General features: G+C 37.0%; 1 protein-coding gene across 2 annotated transcripts in view; it reads left to right on the top strand.

The window, feature by feature from the left end:
- The window catches only part of FAM83B (family with sequence similarity 83 member B), a 49,405-nt gene extending 29,617 nt beyond the window's left edge, over positions 1-19,788 (top strand). Inside the window, exons 3-5 of one of the 2 annotated variants that reach the window (XM_058176933.1) lie at positions 9,669-9,833; positions 12,566-12,690; positions 15,639-19,788. In XM_058176933.1, the coding sequence (XP_058032916.1) occupies positions 9,669-9,833; positions 12,566-12,690; positions 15,639-18,033 (2,685 nt within the window). In that variant the 3' untranslated portion in view covers positions 18,034-19,788. The remainder of the gene's footprint in view (positions 1-9,668; positions 9,834-12,565; positions 12,691-15,638) is intronic. The other variant, XM_058176924.1, reaches the window with a different exon arrangement.
- The last annotated feature ends 5,452 nt before the right edge of the window (positions 19,789-25,240 follow it).

The following is a 25,240-nucleotide window of genomic DNA, read 5'->3' as shown; positions in this document are numbered from 1 at the left end:
TTAGGACACAGCCCGGAGAAGAAGCTGTGCTCAAGGAAATGCTGTTAGAAATATTAGTCCCAACTCGTACATACTGGGGTCTATCAATAAGAAAATGAAGAATCCAGTTGCACAAAGGAGCATTAAAGCCTAAAAGCCCAGTTTGTCTACTAGATGCTAGATGATTGTATTAAATGCCAAACTGAAGTCGACAAACAGCATTCGCATATGAGTATTTTTTTTCCTCTAAGTGTGTTAAGCTCAAATGGAGAATAGAAGAAATAGCATCCTACATAGAGCGATTTGGACTGTCAGCAAACTGAAGCGAGTCAAATGCTGGAGGGAGGCTAGATACTATAATGTCCTTTATCAGCCTCTCAAAACATTTCATATGGATGTAAGTGCAATCAGACAGTAATCATTGGAGCCCATAATTGTAGACTTTTTTGGCACTGGCAAAAAAATGGCCATCTTAAAACACGATGGGACCACTGCCTGCTGCAGTGAAAGACTGAAAATATATGTAAGAACACAAGCCAACTCATCTGCACGTTCTCTAAGAACCAAGCATGATATCTGTGGACCTGCTGCCTTCCAAATGTTAACTTTCCACAATGTCCTCCTGACAGAAGTAACATCAAAGCTAAACACTTGCTCGTCAGGATGGGGCATAGCTTTCATCACAGGGGTGCTATTTGGTGCCTCGAATCTTCAAAATATGTGTTCAGCTCATTTTAAAAGTCTGTGTTGGCCTTACAACATGATGGAGCCACCTTATAGATTATAATGGCCTGGATACCTTGCCACAAAAACCTGGTGTTTTTCGGGTCCTGAAAAAAGTTCTAAACTTTCTGACGATGGGCTTGTTTTGCTCTTTTTATGGTGCTTTTTAAATTAGCTTTGGCTGTTCTAAGTGCCAGTATATCGCTGGATTATAAAAGCCGCATTCCTTGCTTTCAACATCTTGCAAACCTCATATGTCATCCATATGCCCTCACAATAATGTTTTTAAGAACACGGAGATCTTCAATGCACTTTTGAATATATGCAGACACAATGGTGGCATACTACTCTACCTTTATATGCTGGTTATCTGTTGCCACTTCTTTAAACATGCCCAATCTGTGCACTCAAAGCAATCTTGTAATGTTTCTATAGCTCCCTCCACCCAAACCCTCACCTCCTTCACTGTTGGTTTCTCTCTGAGTAATGAAGGCTAATATGTTGAAATAAGCAGCACTGAGAAATGGTCAGAAGAGCCCAGGTGAGGGTGGGAGATGGCTTTGAATGCATTCTTGATGTTAGAATAAGCAAGATCCAGTGTATTCCCCACTCTGGGTTGCAAACTCCACATTTATTTATTTATTTATTTTTATTTATTTATTTATTTGATTATACACCCACTACAATAAACACACCATGTAAATTGCTTTTCTACAGTAGAACAAACAGACAATATACAGTATAAAATACAAAATTAAAAACTTATTATAATTAGCCTAAAATTTAAAATGTAGAAAAATGAATTTCATTTTGTTAGATAGCGCTCAAGTCTGTAAGATCTTTCTGTAACTTGAGCCTATCTTCTGGAGTGTTGGCTATTCCTGCCAGCTTGGTGTCATCTGCAAATTTGATGAGTTCCCCATCTATCCCGCATCCAAATCATTGATGAAGATGTTGAAGAGTACTGGGCCTAAAACAGAGCCTTGGGGTACTCCACTGCATGCTTCCCTCCATGTGGATGCAGTTCCATTGAGGACTACACGTTGAGTGCGGTTGGTCAGCTAGTTATGAATCCATCTGGTGGTGATCCTGTCTAACCCACATTTTTCTATTTTAGCTAGTAGTAGGTTATGGTCTACTTTTTCAAATGCCTTACTGAAGTCCAAGTAGATTATATCGACAGCATTTCTCTGGTCCACTAATTTTGTTCTTTGTCAAAGAATGCAATAAGATTAGTCTGGCATGATCTGTTTTTGACAAACCCATGTTGGCTTTTGGTTATTACTTCATTTGCTTCTAGGTGTTCGCTGATTCGTTGATTGATTATGTTTTCCAGAATCTGTCTGTTTTGTGTTGATCAAACTACATCTAGAATATTAGAGTTCTACAAATAAAGAAAAGCATTGTTTTCTGCTTTTTCTCCTCTGCACATGCTCCAGTTTCTTAACCAGATGGTAGGGACACTGGAAGGAAAAATGTGCAAGATACAGTTAGAGGACTGAAGGTGAGAAGATTGCAAGGAGAAATGATATCTTCAAGTACCTGGAGAACTATCATATGAAACATAGGGCAGACGTGTGTGTGTGTGTGTGTGTGTGTGTGTGTGTGTGTGTGTGTGTGCTGAATAGAAGGAAGTGAACTACCAATACTCTTTTCTGCCATCCTCACCACTCTGCACCACTTTCCTATCTGAAGCATGCTTCCAAACCAGGCTGTAATGCAATACGACAGGATGCTTTTGATTGTCCCTCTATAAAAAGTGATAAGGACAGGGGAAGGAAAGTGTACTTTTCTCATGCGACACAGAAAATGCAGGTGCTGCTGTGCCCACTTCACAGTGTCTCACCTTTGAGCGACCAAGCCAGCCTACTCGTTAGCTGCACACCCAGAAACTTGATGCTGTTAACCACCTCCACAGATGAAGTATTAATACACAGAGGTGTGTGGCTGTGCCTGCTTTTTCTAAAATCAACAATGATCTCTTCCGTTTTCCCAACATTTAAAACAAGGCTGTTTTTATTACACCAGTTAATCAAACCCTCTATCTCCTTGCGGTAAGTACCCTCATGGTCATTCTGAATAAGGCCCAGAGCTGTTGTATCATCCCCATACTTCACAATATGGTTGGTGGCAAATCTTGAACAACAGTCATGGATCGACAGGGTGAACAACAGCAGACTTAGGACACAGCCCGGAGAAGAAGCTGTGCTCAAGGAAATGCTGTTAGAAATATTAGTCCCAACTCGTACATACTGGGGCCTATCAATAAGAAAATGAAGAATCCAGTTGCACAAAGGAGCATTAAAGCCTAAAAGCCCAGTTTGTCTACTAGATGCTAGATGATTGTATTAAATGCCAAAGCCCACTGCAACTACATAGCAAAAAAGGCTCTAAAAGTAGTTAACCTAATTTTACGCAGCTTCTTTTCCAAAAACTCTACACTACTAACTAGAGCATACAAAACATTTGCCAGACCTATTCTTGAATACTGCTCATCAGTCTGGAACCCACACCACATCTCTGACATAAATACAATAGAACGCATCCAGAAATATTTTACTAGAAGAGTTCTTCACTCCTCCGAAAACAACAAAATACCTTATGCCACCAGGCTTGAAATCCTGGGATTAGAAAACTTACAATTACATCGACTTCGACATGACCTGTGTTTAACACACAAAATCATCTATTGCAATATCCTTCCTGTAAATGACTACTTCAGCTTCAATCGCAATATTACAAGAGCAAAAAATAGATTCAAGCTTAATGTCAACCGCTTCAAACTTGATTGCAGAAAATATGACTTCTGCAACAGAGTTGTTAATGCTTGGAACTCATTACCTGACTCCATAGTCTCTACAAAAAATCCCAAAATCTTCAACCAAAAACTGTCTACTATTGACCTCACCCTGTCAAAGATCTTGGAGTTCTCATATCAAATGACCTAAATGCCAAAGCCCACTGCAACTACATAGCAAAAAAGGCTCTAAAAGTAGTTAACCTAATTTTACGCAGCTTCTTTTCCAAAAACTCTACACTACTAACTAGAGCATACAAAACATTTGCCAGACTTATTCTTGAATACTGCTCATCAGTCTGGAACCCACACCACATCTCTGACATAAATATAATAGAACGCATTCAGAAATATTTTACTAGAAGAGTTCTTCACTCCTCCGAAAACAACAAAATACCTTATGCCACCAGGCTTGAAATCCTGGGATTAGAAAACTTACAACTACGTCGACTTCGACATGACCTGTGTTTAACACACAAAATCATCTATTGCAATATCCTTCCTGTAAATGACTACTTCAGCTTCAATCGCAATATTACAAGAGCAAAAAATAGATTCAAGCTTAATGTCCGCTTCAAACTTGATTGCAGAAAATATGACTTCTGCAACAGAGTTGTTAATGCTTGGAACTCATTACCTGACTCCATAGTCTCTACAAAAAATCCCAAAATCTTCAACCAAAAACTGTCTACTATTGACCTCACCCCATTCCTAAAAGGACTATAAGGGGCGTGCATAAGAGCACAAAAGTGCCTACCGTTCCTGTCCTATTGTTCTCTTTATTATATCTAATTAATATAGCTATGCATATATATTACTTATATATACATATATATATATATGTAGGTCTTTGGTTATTCGGGTTTTCTCCCGCATAAAATTGGAAGTGTCTTGGCGACGTTTCGACGAAGTCTCATTCGTCATCTTCAGGCTTCAGCTTCGTGCTTCTGGGAGCAATGTGTGATTGCAGCTGTTTCTTCCTTTTTAACTGCTAGTGGGGGTTTGAACTGATTGGGTGGGAGCTTGGCTGTGCTCTGATTGGATGGGGGTTTTTGTGCTCTGATTGGATGGGGGTTTTTGTGCTCTGTTTGGATGGGGGTTTTTTTGTGCTCTGATTGGCTGGGGGTGTGTCCTGTTTGGGTGGGGGCTTGGTTGTGCTCTGTTTGGGTTGGTTGCCCCCAAGTTTTCTTGAGTTAGAAAATCAAGGAGTATATGAAATCCCATGCACCGCCTGCCCCACCACATACATTGGACAAACCAACAGAAGAATAAGTGCACGCATTGAAGAACACAAGAACTCATTCAAAAAAGAGGAACCAACTTCTTCCCTGGTCCAACACTTTAAAGTCACAGGACATGATATTGACTTTAAAAAGACCAGAACTATCGCCAAAACTGAACACTTTAACAACAGAATAATCAGAGAAGCCATTGAGATAAACGCCTTCCTGTCAAACAGACAACAAGTGGTCAAAATTGGCAATGCTATATCAAATCCTGTTCCTGTCAAAAGTGGCGTTCCCCAAGGTAGTGTTCTTGGTCCAACGCTCTTCATACTATACATAAATGATCTCTGTGACCTCATCTCAAGTTATTGTGTTCTCTTTGCTGACGATGTCAAACTATTTAATACCACTAACAATACTTCTACCCTTCAAGAAGACCTCGACTTAGTTTCCGATTGGTCTAAAACTTGGCAACAAATCTCTACCAGCAAATGCTCAGTCTTACATATTGGAAAAAAGAATCCTATCAACAAGTACAAACTTGATGGTCATTACCTTACTGACGACCCTCACCCTGTCAAAGATCTTGGAGTTCTCATATCAAATGACCTAAATGCCAAAGCCCACTGCAACTACATAGCAAAAAAGGCTCTAAAAGTAGTTAACCTAATTTTACGCAGCTTCTTTTCCAAAAACTCTACACTACTAACTAGAGCATACAAAACATTTGCCAGACCTATTCTTGAATACTGCTCATCAGTCTGGAACCCACACCACATCTCTGACATAAATACAATAGAACGCATCCAGAAATATTTTACTAGAAGAGTTCTTCACTCCTCCGAAAACAACAAAATACCTTATGCCACCAGGCTTGAAATCCTGGGATTAGAAAACTTACAATTACATCGACTTCGACATGACCTGTGTTTAACACACAAAATCATCTATTGCAATATCCTTCCTGTAAATGACTACTTCAGCTTCAATCGCAATATTACAAGAGCAAAAAATAGATTCAAGCTTAATGTCAACCGCTTCAAACTTGATTGCAGAAAATATGACTTCTGCAACAGAGTTGTTAATGCTTGGAACTCATTACCTGACTCCATAGTCTCTACAAAAAATCCCAAAATCTTCAACCAAAAACTGTCTACTATTGACCTCACCCCATTCCTAAAAGGACTATAAGGGGCGTGCATAAGAGCACAAAAGTGCCTACCGTTCCTGTCCTATTGTTCTCTTTATTATATCTAATTAATATAGCTATGCATATATATTACTTATATATACATATATATATATATGTAGGTCTTTGGTTATTCGGGTTTTCTCCCGCATAAAATTGGAAGTGTCTTGGCGACGTTTCGACGAAGTCTCATTCGTCATCTTCAGGCTTCAGCTTCGTGCTTCTGGGAGCAATGTGTGATTGTAGCTGTTTCTTCCTTTTTAACTGCTAGTGGGGGTTTGAACTGATTGGGTGGGAGCTTGGCTGTGCTCTGATTGGATGGGGGTTTTTTTGTGCTCTGATTGGCTGGGGGTGTGTCCTGTTTGGGTGGGGGCTTGGTTGTGCTCTGTTTGGGTTGGTTGCCCCCAAGTTTTCTTGAGTTAGAAAATCAAGGAGTATATGAAATCCCATGCACCGCCTGCCCCACCACATACATTGGACAAACCAACAGAAGAATAAGTGCACGCATTGAAGAACACAAGAACTCATTCAAAAAAGAGGAACCAACTTCTTCCCTGGTCCAACACTTTAAAGTCACAGGACATGATATTGACTTAAAAAAGACCAGAACTATCGCCAAAACTGAACACTTTAACAACAGAATAATCAGAGAAGCCATTGAGATAGAAAAACGCCCACACAGCATGAACAAACGAGATGACACCTCCCGCCTACCAGCCATTTGGAAACCCGCCCTTATTGACAAACGAGTCCCTAACACGAGGAATGACACCAGACCCACACTCACAAGGTCCACACAGGATGTCACCACCGCACATCCACCCAGAAAGCAGACCCAAACCCACACTGATCATGAAGCACGACCAAGGACCAGAAGCCAGACCGCAGCTGCAACATTAGCCATTTCAAACCCCTCCAATCCATACATGCAGCAGACTGACACCCACTATGAAGATGTAGCACGACCACAAAGCCAAACAACAGCTATGCAGCTCACCAGCTCAAATCCCCCTGCAGCACAGACTAGACTGAGCACAACCAAGCCCCCACCAACACAGGACACACCCCCAGCCAATCAGAGCACAGAAAACCCCATCCAATCAGAGCACAGCCAAGCTCCCACCCAATCAGTTCAAACCCCACTAGCAGTTAAAAGGAAGAAACAGCTGCGATCACACATTGCTCCCAGAAGCACGAAGCTGAAGCCTGAAGATGACGAATGAGACTTGAAACGTCGCCAAGACACTTCCAATTTTACGGGAGAAAACCCGAACAACCAAAGACCTATATATATATATATATATATATATATATATATATATATATATATATATATATATATATATATATATATATATATATATATATATATATATATATATATATATATTTCGTGATATGTTTTTCTTTTTTTACTATGACAATTTTTATGTATATTGTTGTGACAAAATTAAATAAAAAAAAAGAAATGGTAGACTATTGTTGACAGAGATTTGATAGCTATTTGTCTGGGAAACGGTGATCTAGAAAATTTCCAGAATCCTATCATTCTATGATTCCATAATTTAAAATAATGCTATTTTTGTAGCAATTTTCTGCTTTCATAAAATGCTTCATTCAGTCGCTCCTATCAGCCCCATAACAAAAGCCATGGAATTGCATGACATCATCAAGATAGTTGTCTTAATGTGTTAATCTAAAGAGCCTTCTGATACTTTGAAATGAACAATTATAGTTTAAGAATCTACAACATTTTTAGTAACTAAGTATATTGTCCTTGTCAGCTGGCTAGCTTATACTGCAATCCATGTACATGAATATCAGTTTGGGTGCCAAATTAATGATAATAAAGCCAAGTGTTCGAAAGAATTAATTCTTACCGATTTAAAAAAATACACCTGATGTTTTCATGCAAGAATTCAGAAATCATCTCACAGTTGTTCTCTTGCATAAAGAAGAAAATGATTATTTAAAAATAGACCAATCTATTATGGTTCATTTAAAATTGGTTGTGGCAGATATTTAAACAGGTTTGAAAAACTCATTTATTTCAGCTCCACCTTTTATGAATTAGATATTTTATATTTGCACTTTTAAAATTAATGAGTTATAGGAACAGTTGGTAGTTTATTTGTGTGTGTTTTAACTGCTCTAAACTTCAGATTGTTTGATTTGTTAACAGAACCAAACTTTGTTTGATTGACAGGCATCTTACACATCTAATGAGGGTACTATATTAAGATAGTATAATGCAACTTAGATAAAACAAAAAAGGTTCCCTTAGAGATGACATTTCAATGAAACAACAGATTGAGACAAGATTGCATTATATAACCTTTCCATTAATGAACTGGAGATCACACGTCAGGTTGAGGGCCGTTGTCCATTATTAGCTAAAAGGGAAATTTGTGCTTTGTTATTTACAGATGATGATAATCTTCTTTCACCTATTAAATTGGACCTGATATATTGTATTGTCAAGAAAATCTATTACAAATTAACTATGATAAAACTAAAATTTTGGTTTTTGGGGGAAAAAAGTAAAGAAGTTTATTTGGAAAATTCAAAATCATATAATAACACAGGTAGAGAATTTTACTTATTTGGCATTTTATTTAACCCTGCTCTAACTTGGCAATATCATTGTAAGGTAAAACTTTTGAACGCAAAATCTACTATGATGGCCTTGCTTCAGTATTTTTACTCAAAAGAAGGAAAATTGTTCTGTAGCAATAAACATTTTTAATGCCAGAATTACATCTCAAATTTTATATGGAATTCCAGTTTGGATCACATTTACTAATACCATAGTACAACTGCAGGTGAATTTTTAAAGGTATTTTTAAGTGATCCAAGCTGTGATCCAAATTCTGTTAATCTCATGGAAACTGGGCAGTGCCCTTTGATAAAAAAGGTCTGGTTAAGCACTCTTAAGTTTTGATTACAAGTAATATATTTCTAAGAACAAGGAAGGATTGCTTCAGGAAATCTCACATGACTCCTTTGTAGGTTTATGGTTTAAATAGGTGACTGAAACAATTAGTCATATTGGCATTGTTCCTTATTATTTATTCTTCAGTGATATGTCATCATCAAATATGCTATGTAGTAGATATCAAAAAATTTCTACTTCTCCAAGATTTTATCCCTGTAATGGTACTGATCCTGAAAGAGTGGATCATATTTTGTTGTATTGTTAATTTTATAAGATTCTTCAGCAAAATGTTGTCTGGCTTATTTAAAAATCGAAACTAGGAAAGGATGCTTTTGGGTATATAAAAATGTTCTTGCAGATGAAAATCCTAAAATTACAGTGGCAACAGCCAGATTTTAACCATAAAACAAGGCTTTTAGTGACAAATCAATGAGCTCAAATTTAAGTCTGTTATATAATCTATTAAGTATTTTACTTGATAAACAGTGTTTTATCCACTGCGAAGTTTAAATTATGTTTATGCTTTTGGACCTTTTAGGCATAAATAAAATTTGTTATTTTATTAAGCTCTCTGATTTAAATGAAATTTAAATTTTATTGTAGTTTGTTACTTATTTTTGCTTGAAGTGCCTAAAGATTGTTTACAGGTATATATGTAAGGCCTCATATTAATAAATAGTATCATCCTATGTGCATTATAAATAGAATCACCCTGTATGCAGTATTAGAATGGTGTATTACAAGAAGCTGTAATATTTTAACCATTAGTTATGGTTAACATATAAAATGGTACAATTTTCTCTTTCTTCCCTCATCTAGGTTATTGCCATAGTTATGGATATATTTACAGATGTAGATATTTTCAAAGAAATTGTAGAAGCATCTACCAGAGGAATTTCAGTCTATCTTCTGCTAGACGAATCAAACTTCAGCCATTTTCTTAAGATGACAGAGAAACAAGGTTGCCAAGTCCAAAGGCTCAGGGTAAGTCTAGATTAGAAGTGCAATGTTTAATGTATTGGGAATTCAAACAAATGAATGAAAAGTTTACATTCTCTTGCTTTATAATGTACAGTTTATTAGAATGTTAGATGCAGATTTTATACTGTAATTACAAACTAGCTCAAAACACTTATGAAGTAGTTTCATTTGTTTTGTTTTTTTCTAAACCAGTAAATATTTCGATTAAGGTAATGATTTAATAACTGAACAGCTGCTGTAATGCTGTAATACTGAAATAATAATGAGAATGAGTCAGCAGGGTTATTTAACTATTATCACTTTAAGAGACTGTTTTATAAGAGAGGCCCTATGAGGGCAATTCTCTCTCCATGTATGCTTCCGTACTATAGTTGATGATTGATTGCCTGACTTTGCCTAGTACATATACGTATATATTCCTTGTAGATAAGCCACTATTTGAAAATATATACTGTATTTTGCTCCTGGGTTGTCTCAAAATAGTCACACTGTGCGCACTCTGACAATTTCCTTCTCCCATCTTTTCTTTCTTCCACTCTCAGTCCAATTTCCTCATTTACTTTCAGCTGAACAATATGCCTTAATGTACTGTTTTGTAAATTGTGTGAACTTGTTATCTTGTTAGCGTATTTGGCAGTGAATGCATAACACCTTTCTGCAATACCATGAAGCATGGCATCCTTCCATGATACCACATACTTGTTTCTTAAAGGCAATGTGGATAGTTGCTATGTTTCATTCCTACACACTGACGCAAGATTGAATCTGAAGCTTTAGGACAGCCTAAAATTTTAGATGAAAGTTCGCTTACAGAAAAAATTGCAAACCTTTCTTTGCCCACTTTAAGAATTAATTATAAAAATTATGATCTGCCATGCATTAAAAAACAGTGAAAAACCTAAGCCATGTAACAAGGAGAAGGAGAAGTTGGACATAATGGGAACAAGGCTTGTTAATAGCTACCATGGGATTATGATTTCTGGAGAGGATGCTTCAATGTGGTTTTCTTTTTTTAAAAAAGTGCTAAAACAGTTCATTTACAAAATGTTTTCCAATTAACCTGATGAATCTGACAATTCAAATATTTAGGCAAGTAGTAACACGCTAGCTTCATGTGCTTAATAATGAATGCTTCATACAGAGATAATGAAGTTTCAAATACATGAAATGTTTTATTACGTTATAAATTATATTGATGAGATGATTACTACTGGAAATTGTATGCTATTAATTTCTAGCATTTTTCCTAGTGACCAGATTACAGTCTGATCCTATGCACCATTAGGAAGGAAGAATAATACTGTGTACAATACTGCTGCTATTATTACTGTTAGTAGTAATAACAATAATTGCATTTCAAAAGTAAATTTTATTGATGTCAGTGAGGTTCTGTAAGGTACCAATGTTAATATTTTGCACTTTCAGTTACAGCTCATTATTTTATGCCAACATAAAGTTGATAACACATATCCTGTGTTATATAATTAAATTATTTAATAGCAGAATCTGCAAAACATTCCAAAAGGAAATATTCCAGTTCATGTTACATATTGAATGTGTAGTGCTCTCAATTGTTTTTCCCCCCAAAGTACGGTAAGAAGATGATTAAAAGTGATATACAGAACATAATTTATATTCTACTTTGGAGTATTCTTCCATGAATGGGTAGTCACACATGTGTGAGAGTGATGGCTAAACAAACCTATCAGATTATGGAACTTTTTTTAAATCCATCATATACTGAGATATAAATTCTTCTACTATGAGCTTTTCCATTGTTTATACTCTGTTGCAAGTCAGTTTTGTCCCTGGAGGAAAACAAAGAATAAATTCAACCAAACACACATAGGAGCCTTTATTAAGGAGTACTTCGTGACAATAAAAGCAGCAGCATGTATTTATATTTCCATTCTCATTGCATCTGCAGATCATTGACTGGTAGCCTTCTTTAAGGCGACTTGATCCCTTTTAGGTAAGGAGGAGCCAGGGCAATCTTTGCAATGTCACTATGAGAATTAAACTATTGGATAAAGTCACTCAGAGTTGGATTCTAGCTGTTCAGATCCCATGGAGTTGTCTGAGATCTGAACTTGCTTGGTTAGCTGGGAAGATCTCAAGCCTGTCAGTTCTTGGGACAGAGAACTTGACATCTCTCAGTTCTGCCACCTGTGTTCTAGATCTTTGTTTCTCTAGATAGACTAGGCCTCCCAGAAGATGACATGTAGGTAGATGCATGTGGTGGTGAATGCTTCTTTGAATCAGGGGATGTTCCACCTGCTTTGAAGAAGGTGGCGATTTGCCCTCTCAAGAACTTTCGTCATCTTTGTGGCCAATTTGATCTATGCTACCAGCATTATTATGTAATGCCGTGACTGCTAGATGTCTCACATCTGTCTGAAAGATTATATATGGAAGACATTTTCTGCATGCACATAACTGCTGGCTAAATGAATATTGAAATAATTTGTGCATGCAATAAAAGAATTTAAAATAATCTGTATTCCTAAACTCGCTCACTAGACGATACAGTTTACTGAACTCATCTAAAGATGTCCCAGGGAAAGAAAATACATGACTAAGTGTGTGGTGTATAATGTATTCTTAAAATGCAATTTTATACAAACCTGCTTAGTATTAAGCCTCTGGGGAGTTACTTCTAAGTAAATACACTTGGGATGCAGTTTCAGTAATACAGCATTCTAGTTTTTTATGTTATGTTTTGCCTTGTTTTTCAGAACATGAGAGTACGTACTGTACAAGGACAAGATTATTTCTCCAAGTCAGGGGCAAAATTTCATGGAAAAATGGAGCAAAAGTTTCTTCTTGTTGACTGTAAGAAAGTTATGTATGGTACCTACAGGTACGAATTTATACACTTATTTATTTTCAATATAAATGAAAATACTACATTTCTTTCTGTTATTCTGATTGAGGATAATACAACTTCTGTCAGTTAAAAGCTACTCAAACTACAGTATAGTGTAGCATGTTGAGGACAAGGACAGGGTTTATTTGGGATGCAGGTTTCAGAGCTTAAAAGACTATAATGAGTGAAGTGTTGACTTTTCTTTGATGGGCGTGAAAGGAAGTCAGATTGTGTTTTCTTGCAGATGTTTCATTACCCAAAAAGTGCCATCAGAGCTATAAGGGAATGGAGTTGCTCTCTGTTTATATACAGATGGCTTGTCCTGTCAGTGTTGGTGGGAGTGTTCCACAACCTTCTAGCACTGATGATGTTACCTAGTTGAGTAATGAAATGCAAGAAAACAACCAAGCTTAGAGAACATCAAGGACCCCACAGTTCAATCCTGAGCTACAAATATCTTCATTTATTGGAGGTCAGATTGATGAAATTAGAATTGCAGTGTTGTAATGCAAGCCCTACCCTTTTTACCCTCTGACCCCAATCCAGTAATATCATTCATATCACTACCTATGCCCACTCTGTCCTTAAGAGGCAGGGCAGTGGGGAAAGAGACAGAAGAATTAAAAACACAAGCTTTCTGACATGATTTCTAATCATATTTCAATTTTGTACAATTTTAGTGTGTATTTTAGGGCAAGCAGTCTTTTCACCTAACATAATATCTCTGTTTCATAGATAGTAAATAGTGACAATTAATACCTGTGAATCTTAATAACAGGCATTGTTTAGAAAGTTCAGAGTAGCTGTCCTGGGATATTCTACTCTCCAATGACAGAACTGATCAAGTGAATTATCTGTTTTTCTTTAATGGTTGCTCAGCATTGGATGTCCTCAGTTTAGGTGTTTACTTATCATCTGGAACTCTTTGGAAGAAGGAAGTTCATATACACAAGGAGCAAACTATAAATGAATAATATATATGGTACCTTTGAATTGTCCTTGGTCTCTGGCAATTGCTCAGACATGTTCCTGCAGTTATTTTAGCAACATTTTCAGAGGTGGTTTGCTATTTTCTTATTCCTAGGGCTTAGAGAAAGGACAGGCCCAAAGTCATCCAGCCAGGGTGGAAATGTTACAGTCTGGTCTTTAGAGTGATTCCTAGAACATTGCACTGATTAATCAAAATAAAAACTCTCCCTCCTTCCCCTCAGGATCCCAGTCTAATGAGAAAAAGGAATAAAAAAAGATTTTAAAAACAGTAAAAAAATAGCCCTTCCTGTTATTTATTCCATTGTTCCATGTCCCACATTCTGAAACTGAACGCATTTTAATTTTATATGTAATATTTATTCATGTATTTTAAGGCTGCTTTTATATCCTTTCCATTGCCTTAGCTCAAGGCCAAACACATTTATACCATCCATAATGCAGCTGAAAGGAATTTGTACAAGGATCCTTTGATAATACTTTGTGCAAATGGAAACAATTAAAACATTAAAAGAAGAAATACAATTATGCCAAAGCTATATAATTATGCATTATATCTATAACATACGCCCAAGTTTAGATTTTGTACCAACATGCTGGCCTTTTCAAAAGCATTGAAGACCTGGATGTGTTCCTGAGTGTCAGGGTTGTGACGTTGTTGTTTGATTTGTTATATATAGCTTTTACCTTGGTGGTCATTATATATATTTTAGCTTTTATGCTCTTAATATATTTTTCATATGTTGTTAACCACCCAGAGTCTCTGTGTTAGAGACGGGCAGCCACATGAATCAAACAGGCATGCAAACAAAATTAATACATCACATTATTGTTCAGATCTGTCATTCTTAATTTGCTGCTGCTTTTGAAACATTTCTATATGGTAGAGACACAGTAGCATCTGTGGGGGAATTTAAAAGTCAATATAGGTGTCAAAGACATGTGATCAAAATCCTATCCTTCCTGTATTTATGTGGCACACATGTACAAAGTAATATGGCTTCAGTTTCTCTGTCATGACTCTCATCTTGACTTTTATGACCTCCCCATGCTGTTGCAGAGAAGAGAAAGTGAACAAGATTTCTTCACGTTTTTTCCATATAGTATTAAGGCTGAGCAAGCTTCAACAACTGATGTGCAAATAGTGCTTCAGATTTCAAGCTGTCAGCCTAAAGTCAAAATAGCTAAAATGTCTTCTTCAGGCATTATTTAAGGAATGAACTTCTAATACAGGAGCCCCCTTTTTTAGGCTTGTGTAGAAATTGACAGTTTCAATTAGTAATAAAGAGATGTTGTTGTTAGCCTTCCATGCAAGTCATACTGAGTGCATATTGCCTAATTGATGCATCAGAACTGGATTGCGAAAAAAAATGACAATTTTTGGTTTGCAGTGCTAACTATATTAGGTAGTTAGGCTAAAACCATTATTTTTAGAATTCTGTCTCACAACTAAATTATGGAAGTAATGTTGGAACAATTTAGACACTTGTTAAATAATGCAGGCAGATTAATTGCAGAACAGGTTCCGTTTACTTAGATGTAACCTAACAAAATGCCCATGTTTTACAAATAATAGAGAAAATTTGTAATTTTGGGAAATGTAATTGAAGTTTTGATGATAACTATAATTATCTATCCCATGTACTCTTGATAGTTCTTTAGAGTACTTGAAATATATTATCTCTGAATGATCATTATATCCATCGTACATTCCATATTTTTATCAACATGATTTTTTTCTGTTAACATCTAGCCTCTTATTTTATCAGGAATATCATTTTTCCTAAGGAGCTTTCAGATAGCTGTTTTGGGTTCTTTCATAACTTTTCTTTCATCCTTTAGAGATTTTGATCTCCGAATGTAGTAGTTTCAAAACAAAACCCTGTCACAAATATATCACATTTTATCTATTCCTGATTTAAATGGTTAATTATCTTCTTCTTTTTAACTTTCAGCTTTATGTGGTCATTTGAAAAAGCCAATCTCAGTATGGTCCAGATAATCACAGGACAGCTTGTTGAATCATTTGATGAAGAATTTAGGACACTGTATGCCCGTTCTTCTGTTCCCAGTTCATTTGCTCCTGAATTAGTTAGAATCAATAGCTGCCGAGCACTCTGGGAAAATGAAGCCTATCAGCACTCACGTTCTTCTTTAGCTTCCATTTCCAGTCAGCGTAACCATTCCGGGTGGCAAGACAAAATTCATAATTTGGATCCCACCATTCTGAACACACGACATACTGCTAGATATGGAATAAATGAAAATGACCAGTTCAATCCTAGAAATCATCACCTTCATAAACCCCCATTTGCTCCAGGTTTCCATATGCAGAATAGAATACAGCAGTATCAGCCCAATGATGTAAATGAACATTGGAAAAGGCACAGTTATGCAGGGGAGAAGCCAGAAAGGACTCCTTATTTGATGCTCAATAGAACAACTAATCGGGCAAATAATCCATCAAACCTTTGGAAAGTACCTTCCGATAGCCTCAGTATTGTATCTTCATTGCACGGGAGCCATACCAATCACAAGGTGCCTCAACAGAGCTTAGCTGACCGATTTCCACCGCCAAAGCTCAATATCGCAGACAGGAACTCGATTATACGGAGATCTTTCAATGGCACTGACAGCCATATCCGTTTTCTCCAGCAGAGAATGCCAACCCTTGAGCGCACCACAAAATCTTTCCTACGCAACTGGCGCATTGAATCATATTTAAACGACCAGTCAGATTTCCCGGCGGATTCAAACGGTTCAGGGTTAGGAGATAGGGCCGAGAGTTATGATGCAGCAGATAATATCAAAGCCCATGCCCTTTATGCCCATTCTCGGCTTCGCTCCTCGTTTGTTTTCAAGCCCACATTGCCAGAACAGAAAGAAGTAAACAGCTGTGCCAGTTCTTCCAATTCAACGATCATTGGTTCAGAAGGCAGTGAAACACCTAAAGCAACCCCCAATCATAACCTTAAACAGAAAGATGAAACCGATGGCACTAAGGCTGAACCAAGCCCTAACATCCCACTGGAGCCTGATATAGTAAAAAATCATACCTTGCAGATTTCAGAAGATATAAAGCCAAGTGCAGCATTACCTGTTTCTAAGGAGAAACCTCCTTATATATATTCTTCTCTAAACAGAAGCAAGCCAGGAGAATTTCGAAAGAATCCTCAAAATGAAAATATGTTGAAAAGGCGAAGTTTTCCTATGTTTGATCATTCAAAGTCTATTATGGATCATGGTGACAGCAAAGAGGCATCCAGTTATATTTACAGTACATTAAATAGGAATAGATTTAAGCATCCAAAGCCCCCTCTAGAAGATAGCTGTAAAAACTCAAAAAGCTTGCACAGTACAACAAATCACGTGTCAGATAAGGATAAAAACTATGAAATCGAACCAAAAGAGTCGCCTAGTGCCAAGGCTGTTTCTGTAGCTGCACTAGTTGAATCTAGCAAAGAAGAACCTAATAAAGATGCCTTGTCAAAGAAAGAAAATAAGCATTCCCCAAATTTCCTGAAAAAGGGATCACAGAAACTAAGGTCTTTGTTGAACCTTACACCAGAAAAGAAGGAAAATTTGTCCAAAAACAAAACTCCTGCTTTTTATAGAATGTGTAGCAGTTCTGACACTTTGACGTCAGAATGTGATGAAAATCAAAAACCCAAAACCTCTGAAACAAAGATGGATTGTTCTCCTAGAAGGAAAAGAACCTCCTCATCAAATTCACAAGGGAGCCTACATAAGAGTAAAGAAGATATTGCCATCAGGCCTAAATCACCCAAATCTCCCAAGTCTCCCAAGCCCCCCAAGTCTCCCAGGCCTCCAAAAGCTCCATCCGATGAAAATGCTAAAAGAGGGCCTACCGTGAAACCCTTGGAAAGCATCCTGTTAGAAGTACCTCCTGGTGACCCTTCAGCCCCCAGATTTAATACAGAACAAATTCAGTACCAAGATGTTAGAGAGTTGCGTGCCAATGCAAACCGTGAGCGAGTAGCCCAGCCTGTTCAAGCAATCCCTCCGCAAAGAATGGGTGGGCCAGGCTCTCGCCTGCCCAGCCCAAAGCCTCATGAAGAGCTCATAAGACCTCGCTTCACTGAAAGGCGGGTTTACAGTCGCTTTGAACCATTCTGCAAAATAGAAAACTCGGCTCAGCCAATGAGCAACACAACCAAAGCCAGCAGTCATTTGCCAGAGGGAAATAGCAAGACCACCCATAATAATTATGGAAGGAGCAATCAGGTGCTTACTTACAATCCTGGTTTATATCACCCACTGCATCCAAACGAAAACAAATTTCGAGGAATTATGCAAAAGTTTGGGAATTTTTTGTATAAAAACAAGTGAAACCTGGGTGAGGGAGTGACTTCTAAAAACCTTTCAGTGTTGTAAATACCTTACAAATTAGACTGATGGGCAGCTTTCATAAAGCTTAATGGTATAGTTATTGCAGAACACTGCCGTATATGTATATAATAATCATTCCAAAACATTGGCTAGATGGAAGTTTTGGAATTGGGTTTTTATGTATTTGTATATTAAATTTGAGATTTGCTCAAATTCACTTTGATGCTTCATATTTTAAAAATAATAATAAAAAATATGACATAGCAAGCCAAAGAAATCATTTGAACTCCAATCACAAAAAGATCACTTATTTCACAATATTTCTCCCTTTTTCATAATAAATCCTCATTCGTAATTCATCACAGTCTATCTGCTTTTTAGTTTTTCCTTCTCTAAAGGAAATATGTAACTTTGTACATAATATATTTTTTTATTGGAAGTGCAGAATTATTCTCTATCTACAATTTTCAGTAGCAACCACATGTACATCATATGCAAACTCACCAGTTAAGAGTTAGTTTTATGTATGAATCAAGCTACCATGACTTTTCTCACAACTTGGGTGTTCAGGAAATTGACATGGGCTTGCCATTTTATCTCTTCTTGCATGTATAGTCCCTATTTCCTGATTTTCTCTAACCATACTTGTCACTTTGGGAACTAATAACTTCTAATGCCTCATAACATGGTTTGCAACTTTCAAACAAGTTAACCGCATTTTGTCATTTTACAAATCACCACTAAACTAGTGTTAGGGAAAATAGAAGTTAGGGAAGAAATCCATATGCAAAGAGGAGGTAACTTCCAACTCATCTCCAGGCAAGATTCTTAGGCCTAGACAATTGTTTTATTAAATCTGGATATGGTGCAACATATTGAATTACTCTCATTGCCTTTTCAGTATTTACATATTTTATGTAGCAAAAGGCAGAGTTGTTTTATCTTCTACAACCGCACAGTCATAAAACACATATGCTACTTGTAATGGATGACCCAAAATGTCTGTCTTAATGAACTACTGATGCTGTTGCTGCTATCAGATTCTTGAAAAGTCCTGGTTTTAGAAAATCACACATCCATAGTTTTTTCTGCTTCTATTATGACACCATTTTATGATCACTGGGCGGTGCAAAAATAAGGTGTTTTAGAAAATGAGTCTTAATTTAAAGCATGTGAGTCCTCTAAGGATATAAGACAAGCCAGGATACTGGATGCTTTGTCAACATAAGCAGGCAAGGGTTGGTTTTTACCATAATAATCTCAACTCCCCTGAGGTTTTTATATGTGTCTGTGTCCATGCATGTGAATGTCAAGTTCAGTATTCAAATCAGAGTAAACCTTACATAAGTAGATCTGCAATGTCTGCAGAATGATTTATAGCAAAGATTGAATCACAAGGTTCATTGATGAGTTAGTTGAAACAAAAAACCTTAATTTTTAGTATGGCATGTTACACTTTCACAGTCATTAAATACAAGGTCTTCAATACCTCAGAACTTAAATGTTAACAACTTACATTGTTTAACAACTTACATGTTTACATTAAAATATTTTGTAATTGAAGTATTTTCTTTAATCCAATATTATGTCAATATTGATATCGTTCCTCTGAAGTTCTAAAGCACATGGGAGAAAAACCATCATATAAATTCCTGATAAAAAAGTCAGATTTTTCTTAATAAATGGTATGCTGCCAGCCATTCCCGTGTTAATCTTCCAGACCACTTTCCCATAGGATTGCATTATATTCAAAACTGCCCTAATAAATTTTATGCTAATTTAAAATTTGTTTTCCTTTTTATTTTACAACGATTCAAGTGCTGAAAGAGATTTTTCTGTTTCTAAAACAAAATAAACCAGATTGAATTATTTCATTTGGGATACCATTACGGTGTGTCATTTTAGTGGGCATGCAGTAGGAAAGCTGTTAAAGAATCACAAATGAAATCCCAAGAAATGGAAGTGAAAATGCTTCATTACCTTCTTTAAAAAAATGAATTCAAAAAACAAATTACAGCTGTTTTGTGATAGGAAGAAGATGCATAGGTGCCACCCTCCTTATCCTAGAATTCTAGATCTTTCAGAGGCTTTTTGACCATAATACTTTCTGGACCCCCTGAGAGTTAGGAGTTGGGGGACATGTTTACACTGGTTTTGCTCCTACCCAAGTGATCAGGTCAAGATAATGATTGAGAGGACACATTATTACGGAGTGCCCAATGATTCAGGCCTCTACATAAAACTTAATTTAATTTTATAGATCTTATTTATATCCTGCATTATTTTTATTTATAATAAAATATATGCTATAATAATAAGGCAACAAACATCTAATATTCGTTCTTCCTCCTATTTTCCTCACAACCACCCTGTGGTTGTTAGGCTGAGAGAGTGACTGGCCCAAAGATAGCTAGCCAACTTTCATGGCTAAGGCTAGAGTTGAAGTCACAATCCGTTTTCTAGCCTGGTTCCTTAACCACTAGACCAAACTGGCTCTTATAACTTGCTCTACATGGGACTGCATTTGGAGACCACCTGGTCCAGAATACAGGATGCTTTGTCAACATAAGCAGGCAAGGGTTGGTTTTTACCATAATAATCTCAACTCCCCTGAGGTTTTTATGTGTGTCTGTGTCCATGCATGTGAATGTCAAGTTCAGTATTCAAATCAGAGTAAACCTTACATAAGTAGATCTGCAATGTCTGCAGAATGATTTATAGCAAAGATTGAATCACAAGGTTCATTGATGAGTTAGTTGAAACAAAAAACCTTAATTTTTAGTATGGCATGTTACACTTTCACAGTCATTAAATACAAGGTCTTCAATACCTCAGAACTTAAATGTTAACAACTTACATATTGTTTAACAACTTACATGTTTACATTAAAATATTTTGTAATTGAAGTATTTTCTTTAATCCAATATTATGTCAATATTGATATCGTTCCTCTGAAGTTCTAAAGCACATGGGAGAAAAACCATCATATAAATTCCTGATAAAAAAGTCAGATTTTTCTTAATAAATGGTATGCTGCCAGCCATTCCCGTGTTAATCTTCCAGACCAGTTTCCCATAGGATTGCATTATATTCAAAACTGCCCTAATAAATTTTATGCTAATTTAAAATTTGTTTTCCTTTTTATTTTACAACGATTCAAGTGCCGAAAGAGATTTTTTTTTTTCTAAAACAAAATAAACCAGATTGAATTATTTCATTTGGGATACCATTACGGTGTGTCATTTTAGTGGGCATGCAGTAGGAAAGCTGTTAAAGAATCACAAATGAAATCCCAAGAAATGGAAGTGAAAATGCTTCATTACCTTCTTTAAAAAAATGAATTCAAAAAACAAATTACAGCTGTTTTGTGATAGGAAGAAGATGCATAGGTGCCACCCTCCTTATCCTAGAATTCTAGATCTTTCAGAGGCTTTTTGACCATAATACTTTCTGGACCCTGAGAGAGTTAGGAGTTGGGGGACATGTTTACACTGGTTTTGCTCCTACCCAAGTGATCAGGTCAAGATAATGATTGAGAGGACACATTATTACGGAGTGCCCAATGATTCAGGCCTCTACATAAAAATTTAATTTTATAGATCTTATTTATATCCTGCATTATTTTTATTTATAATAAAATATATGCTATAATAATAAGGCAACAAACATCTAATATTCGTTCTTCCTCCTATTTTCCTCACAACCACTCTGTGGTTGTTAGGCTGAGAGAGTGACTGGCCCAAAGATAGCTAGCCAACTTTCATGGCTAAGGCTAGAGTTGAAGTCACAATCTGTTTTCTAGCCTGGTTCCTTAACCACTAGACCAAACTGGCTCTTATAACTTGCTCTACATGGGACTGCATTTGGAGACCACCTGGTCCAGAATACAGCAGAACCTGTAGAATCTGCATAGGTTCCCAGTGGTGCATTTCAAGGTACTGGTTTCATCCATTTAAAAAAATCCTCATGGTATCTTAGAGATCACCTTTTCCCCCAATAGTCTTTGACAATCCTTTTCACCTACCATGAGTTATGGTGGAGGGAGGTCTGGATGTCAGCATTCTCTATACCAGCTCCTCACCTTGGGAATAGCTTGTCCTGAAGCAAGGATGAGCCCCATCCTCCAGGCTTCCTGGTAGCAGGTGAAATCAGGATTCTTCCAGAAAACCCTTGGTGATTAATTATAGCCAGTGTCACCATACTGAGTAACTTTCGTTCACCATTGTCAAAATTTGGAAATTAACATTTGGATTTTATTGTTTTAAGTAATTACTTAATTTCACATAATATTGACTTTTCTATTGTATGCTTACACTAGGTTCTGTAAGTACATGCAGTTCATTAGGTTTCTAGAAGGCTGTAGAGCAGGGGTCTCCAACCTTGGCAACTTTAAGCCTGGAGGACTTCAACTCCCAGAATTTTGCTGGCTGGGGAATTCTGGGAGTTGAAGTCCACCAGGCTTAAAGTACTAAGGTTGGAGACCCCTGCTGTAGAGGTATTAATAGATCATAATAAAAAGATGAATAAGTAATAGTACTAGGATTTGGTGACAGAAATTAGGAGGTGAATGAATTTGTTTGATTTATCACAATAATTTGGAGTCATGCGCCCTCCCCCCCCATTAATAATGCTGCTATTATTATGGTTGGTTGCATAGTTAGCCCTTTGTTTATGCCTTACAGCAGTTGCATCTGCTGGCTTCCACAGATGTTTGATATCCAGAGATTAGACCACTCTTCCAATAGTTATTGCTGCCTACGAAACATTTTTCACTAAGGCATGCATATTTGCAAGCATAAGTTAACTGCATGCACACAGAGCTATTTTATTATTCCGTTGTCAGAACTCCCAAGGTGAAAATAAAAGGTTAATAAAACCAGTTGCTTTTCATCTGATTCAGCATTTTTCCTGATTCATAGGCTCAGGAAAGGTTAGGAATACTCCTGTTAGCTTCAGAAACCATGATGTAGAAGAGCATAAGACCAAATGTCAGTGAGTGAGCCAGGCTTTAAATTCAACCTCCATGTCAGAAATGCTCTTAAGATAAATAGATACATGCATGAATATTCTATGTTTTTGACATCTCTCTTCCCAGAAATCTCTTTACAGATAATCCTTGACTTACAAGAGATTGTTTGGTGACATTGTAAGTTATAATGGCACTGAAAGCAGTGATTTATGACTGTTTTTCACACTAACTGGGCTATTATTTGCCTTCCCCTAACTTCATAACAATCTCAAAATGATACTAAACCTTTCCCACTAAAGGAGGACAGAAGAATGCGGCAGGGCATTGCTTATTCCATTGAAATAATGCCTCTATCAGGGCATCAGCGAAATAATGCCTGATCCTGCTTGACACTGCAAATACCTGTGTAGAATTTTGCTGGAATTGCACCAAAGAGCATTTGTTTTATCTTCTGAGATTCATCTAAATACCCACTTAAAACATACATAGTAAGTAAAAGGAAAAGCAGATTTTTTTTCCTTCTTTTTCTGAAATGCTTCTGAGGTCAAAATGCCTGTTGCAAAGAAACTTCTAGCAAATCACATAAGCCCACAAGGCAAAAGGGATGTCTACATTGATTGATTGATTGATTTAAAATTTATTGGCCACCCAATTCCTATGGATATGCCACACTGAATGAAGCAATATGAATGCAATCCGTATTTTTTCTTTTATGAGAGCGTATGCACCAAGACAAATTACATGTGTGTCCAATCACACTTGGCCAATAAAAAAATTCTATTCTACTCTACTCTACTCTACTCTACTCTACTCCATTCTATTCTATATATTTAGTGTTACGCTATTCTACACTATGTTCTGCATAATGCGCAGCAACTATACAGACTGTATCAGAAATTTCCCCCAGAGAAAGGTGGAGGAATCCGGGCAAGGTTTTTTTTATGGTTGCAGATTTCCATATCAATTGCTTTCAGAAGAAGCAAAGTAAGTACAATTATGTGTATGCAACGGCATGTACCTTTCTACAGCATATGTCAAGAGTTAGCTGGTGTGTAAGAGAATAGTTTCTATGTACAGGAGGAGTCAAGTTTATAAATTAACAACTTATTTTATGGTATCTTAATTTCAGTCCAAAGGAGGAAGTATTACTTCCTCTTCCTGATCTTCTGTAGAATATGGCTTCTAGGGAACTATATATACAAACATGTCTATAGAGACACTCAAATAGGAGACATGCATTGGGTTGGTAATCCAATACAAAGAAGGTAATCATTGTCCAGAGTTTCAGTTCCTCCCTCCCTCCTCCCTCCTCCTCCTCCTGCCTCCTTTTTTTATGGCAATTGGGAATAAATATATATGGTTTTCTGGTAAATAGAGGACACCATAGACTTATGAATAAAATCTATTTGCATCCTCATTTCGTATGACCAGCAGTGAAACAGGCGTTGTTAAAAAACACCCCTCAAGAGATCTAATTCAATGCTTGCGCTTCAAAAGTAGAAGGTATTTTTGCAAAACATGCCAGCAAGTGTCTATCACACCAAATAAGAGAAATATAGAAAACTGCTTTCCTTGCAACTGCAAGTTCTCCACCCGGTTCCTAGCCAAGCAAAGCTTTTATAATGCCACACCCACCCAAGACAGTGGCAAACCTGTTTATTGGCATGACTATATCTAGTTAAGGAAACTCCCTGCTGAGTCATCAAAACTGCAACATGCACAGTTCAAGAGGGTGCTTCATCACAAAAATGTTACGCCAGCTTCCAAAAACCTTCCATTATATAATAAACCTCTTCCATATTTTACTGAAAACTGCTGGAAGGTTTCAGCTCAGTCTGGACAGCCGACTTAGACAACGCCGGAGAACCGGCTTCATGTCAGTGCAAAGCTTGCCACGCCTTGACTTGGCACTTTCAACATGTAAAGACTGTCGAGAGAAATACAAATATTTGAGAGCAATTTCTGTGAAAGCCTCAGAATCTGTAATTGCTCAAAGGGGAGTAAACCTGGAGGCTTGACCCTTGATCTTCTCTGCTCAGATCTAATGGAGCTGAATGATGATATCAGGTCTGAAGGGAATATAATCCTTTTTTGCCTTAAAGACATTTTCTCACTACTACAGCTGGCCATGCTGATTGATAATTAAGGAAAAGGCTGCTTGCTTGCCAGATGGATGGATGGATGGATTGCATTTTTACACTGCCACAATTTCAAGCGACTTTCTGTGTTTTCCATCAT

Source organism: Ahaetulla prasina, chromosome 1 (genome assembly GCF_028640845.1).
Source record: "Ahaetulla prasina isolate Xishuangbanna chromosome 1, ASM2864084v1, whole genome shotgun sequence".
In the NCBI taxonomy this organism is placed as follows: Eukaryota; Metazoa; Chordata; class Lepidosauria; order Squamata; family Colubridae; genus Ahaetulla; species Ahaetulla prasina.
This window is presented reverse-complemented; position numbering and strand designations above follow the sequence as displayed.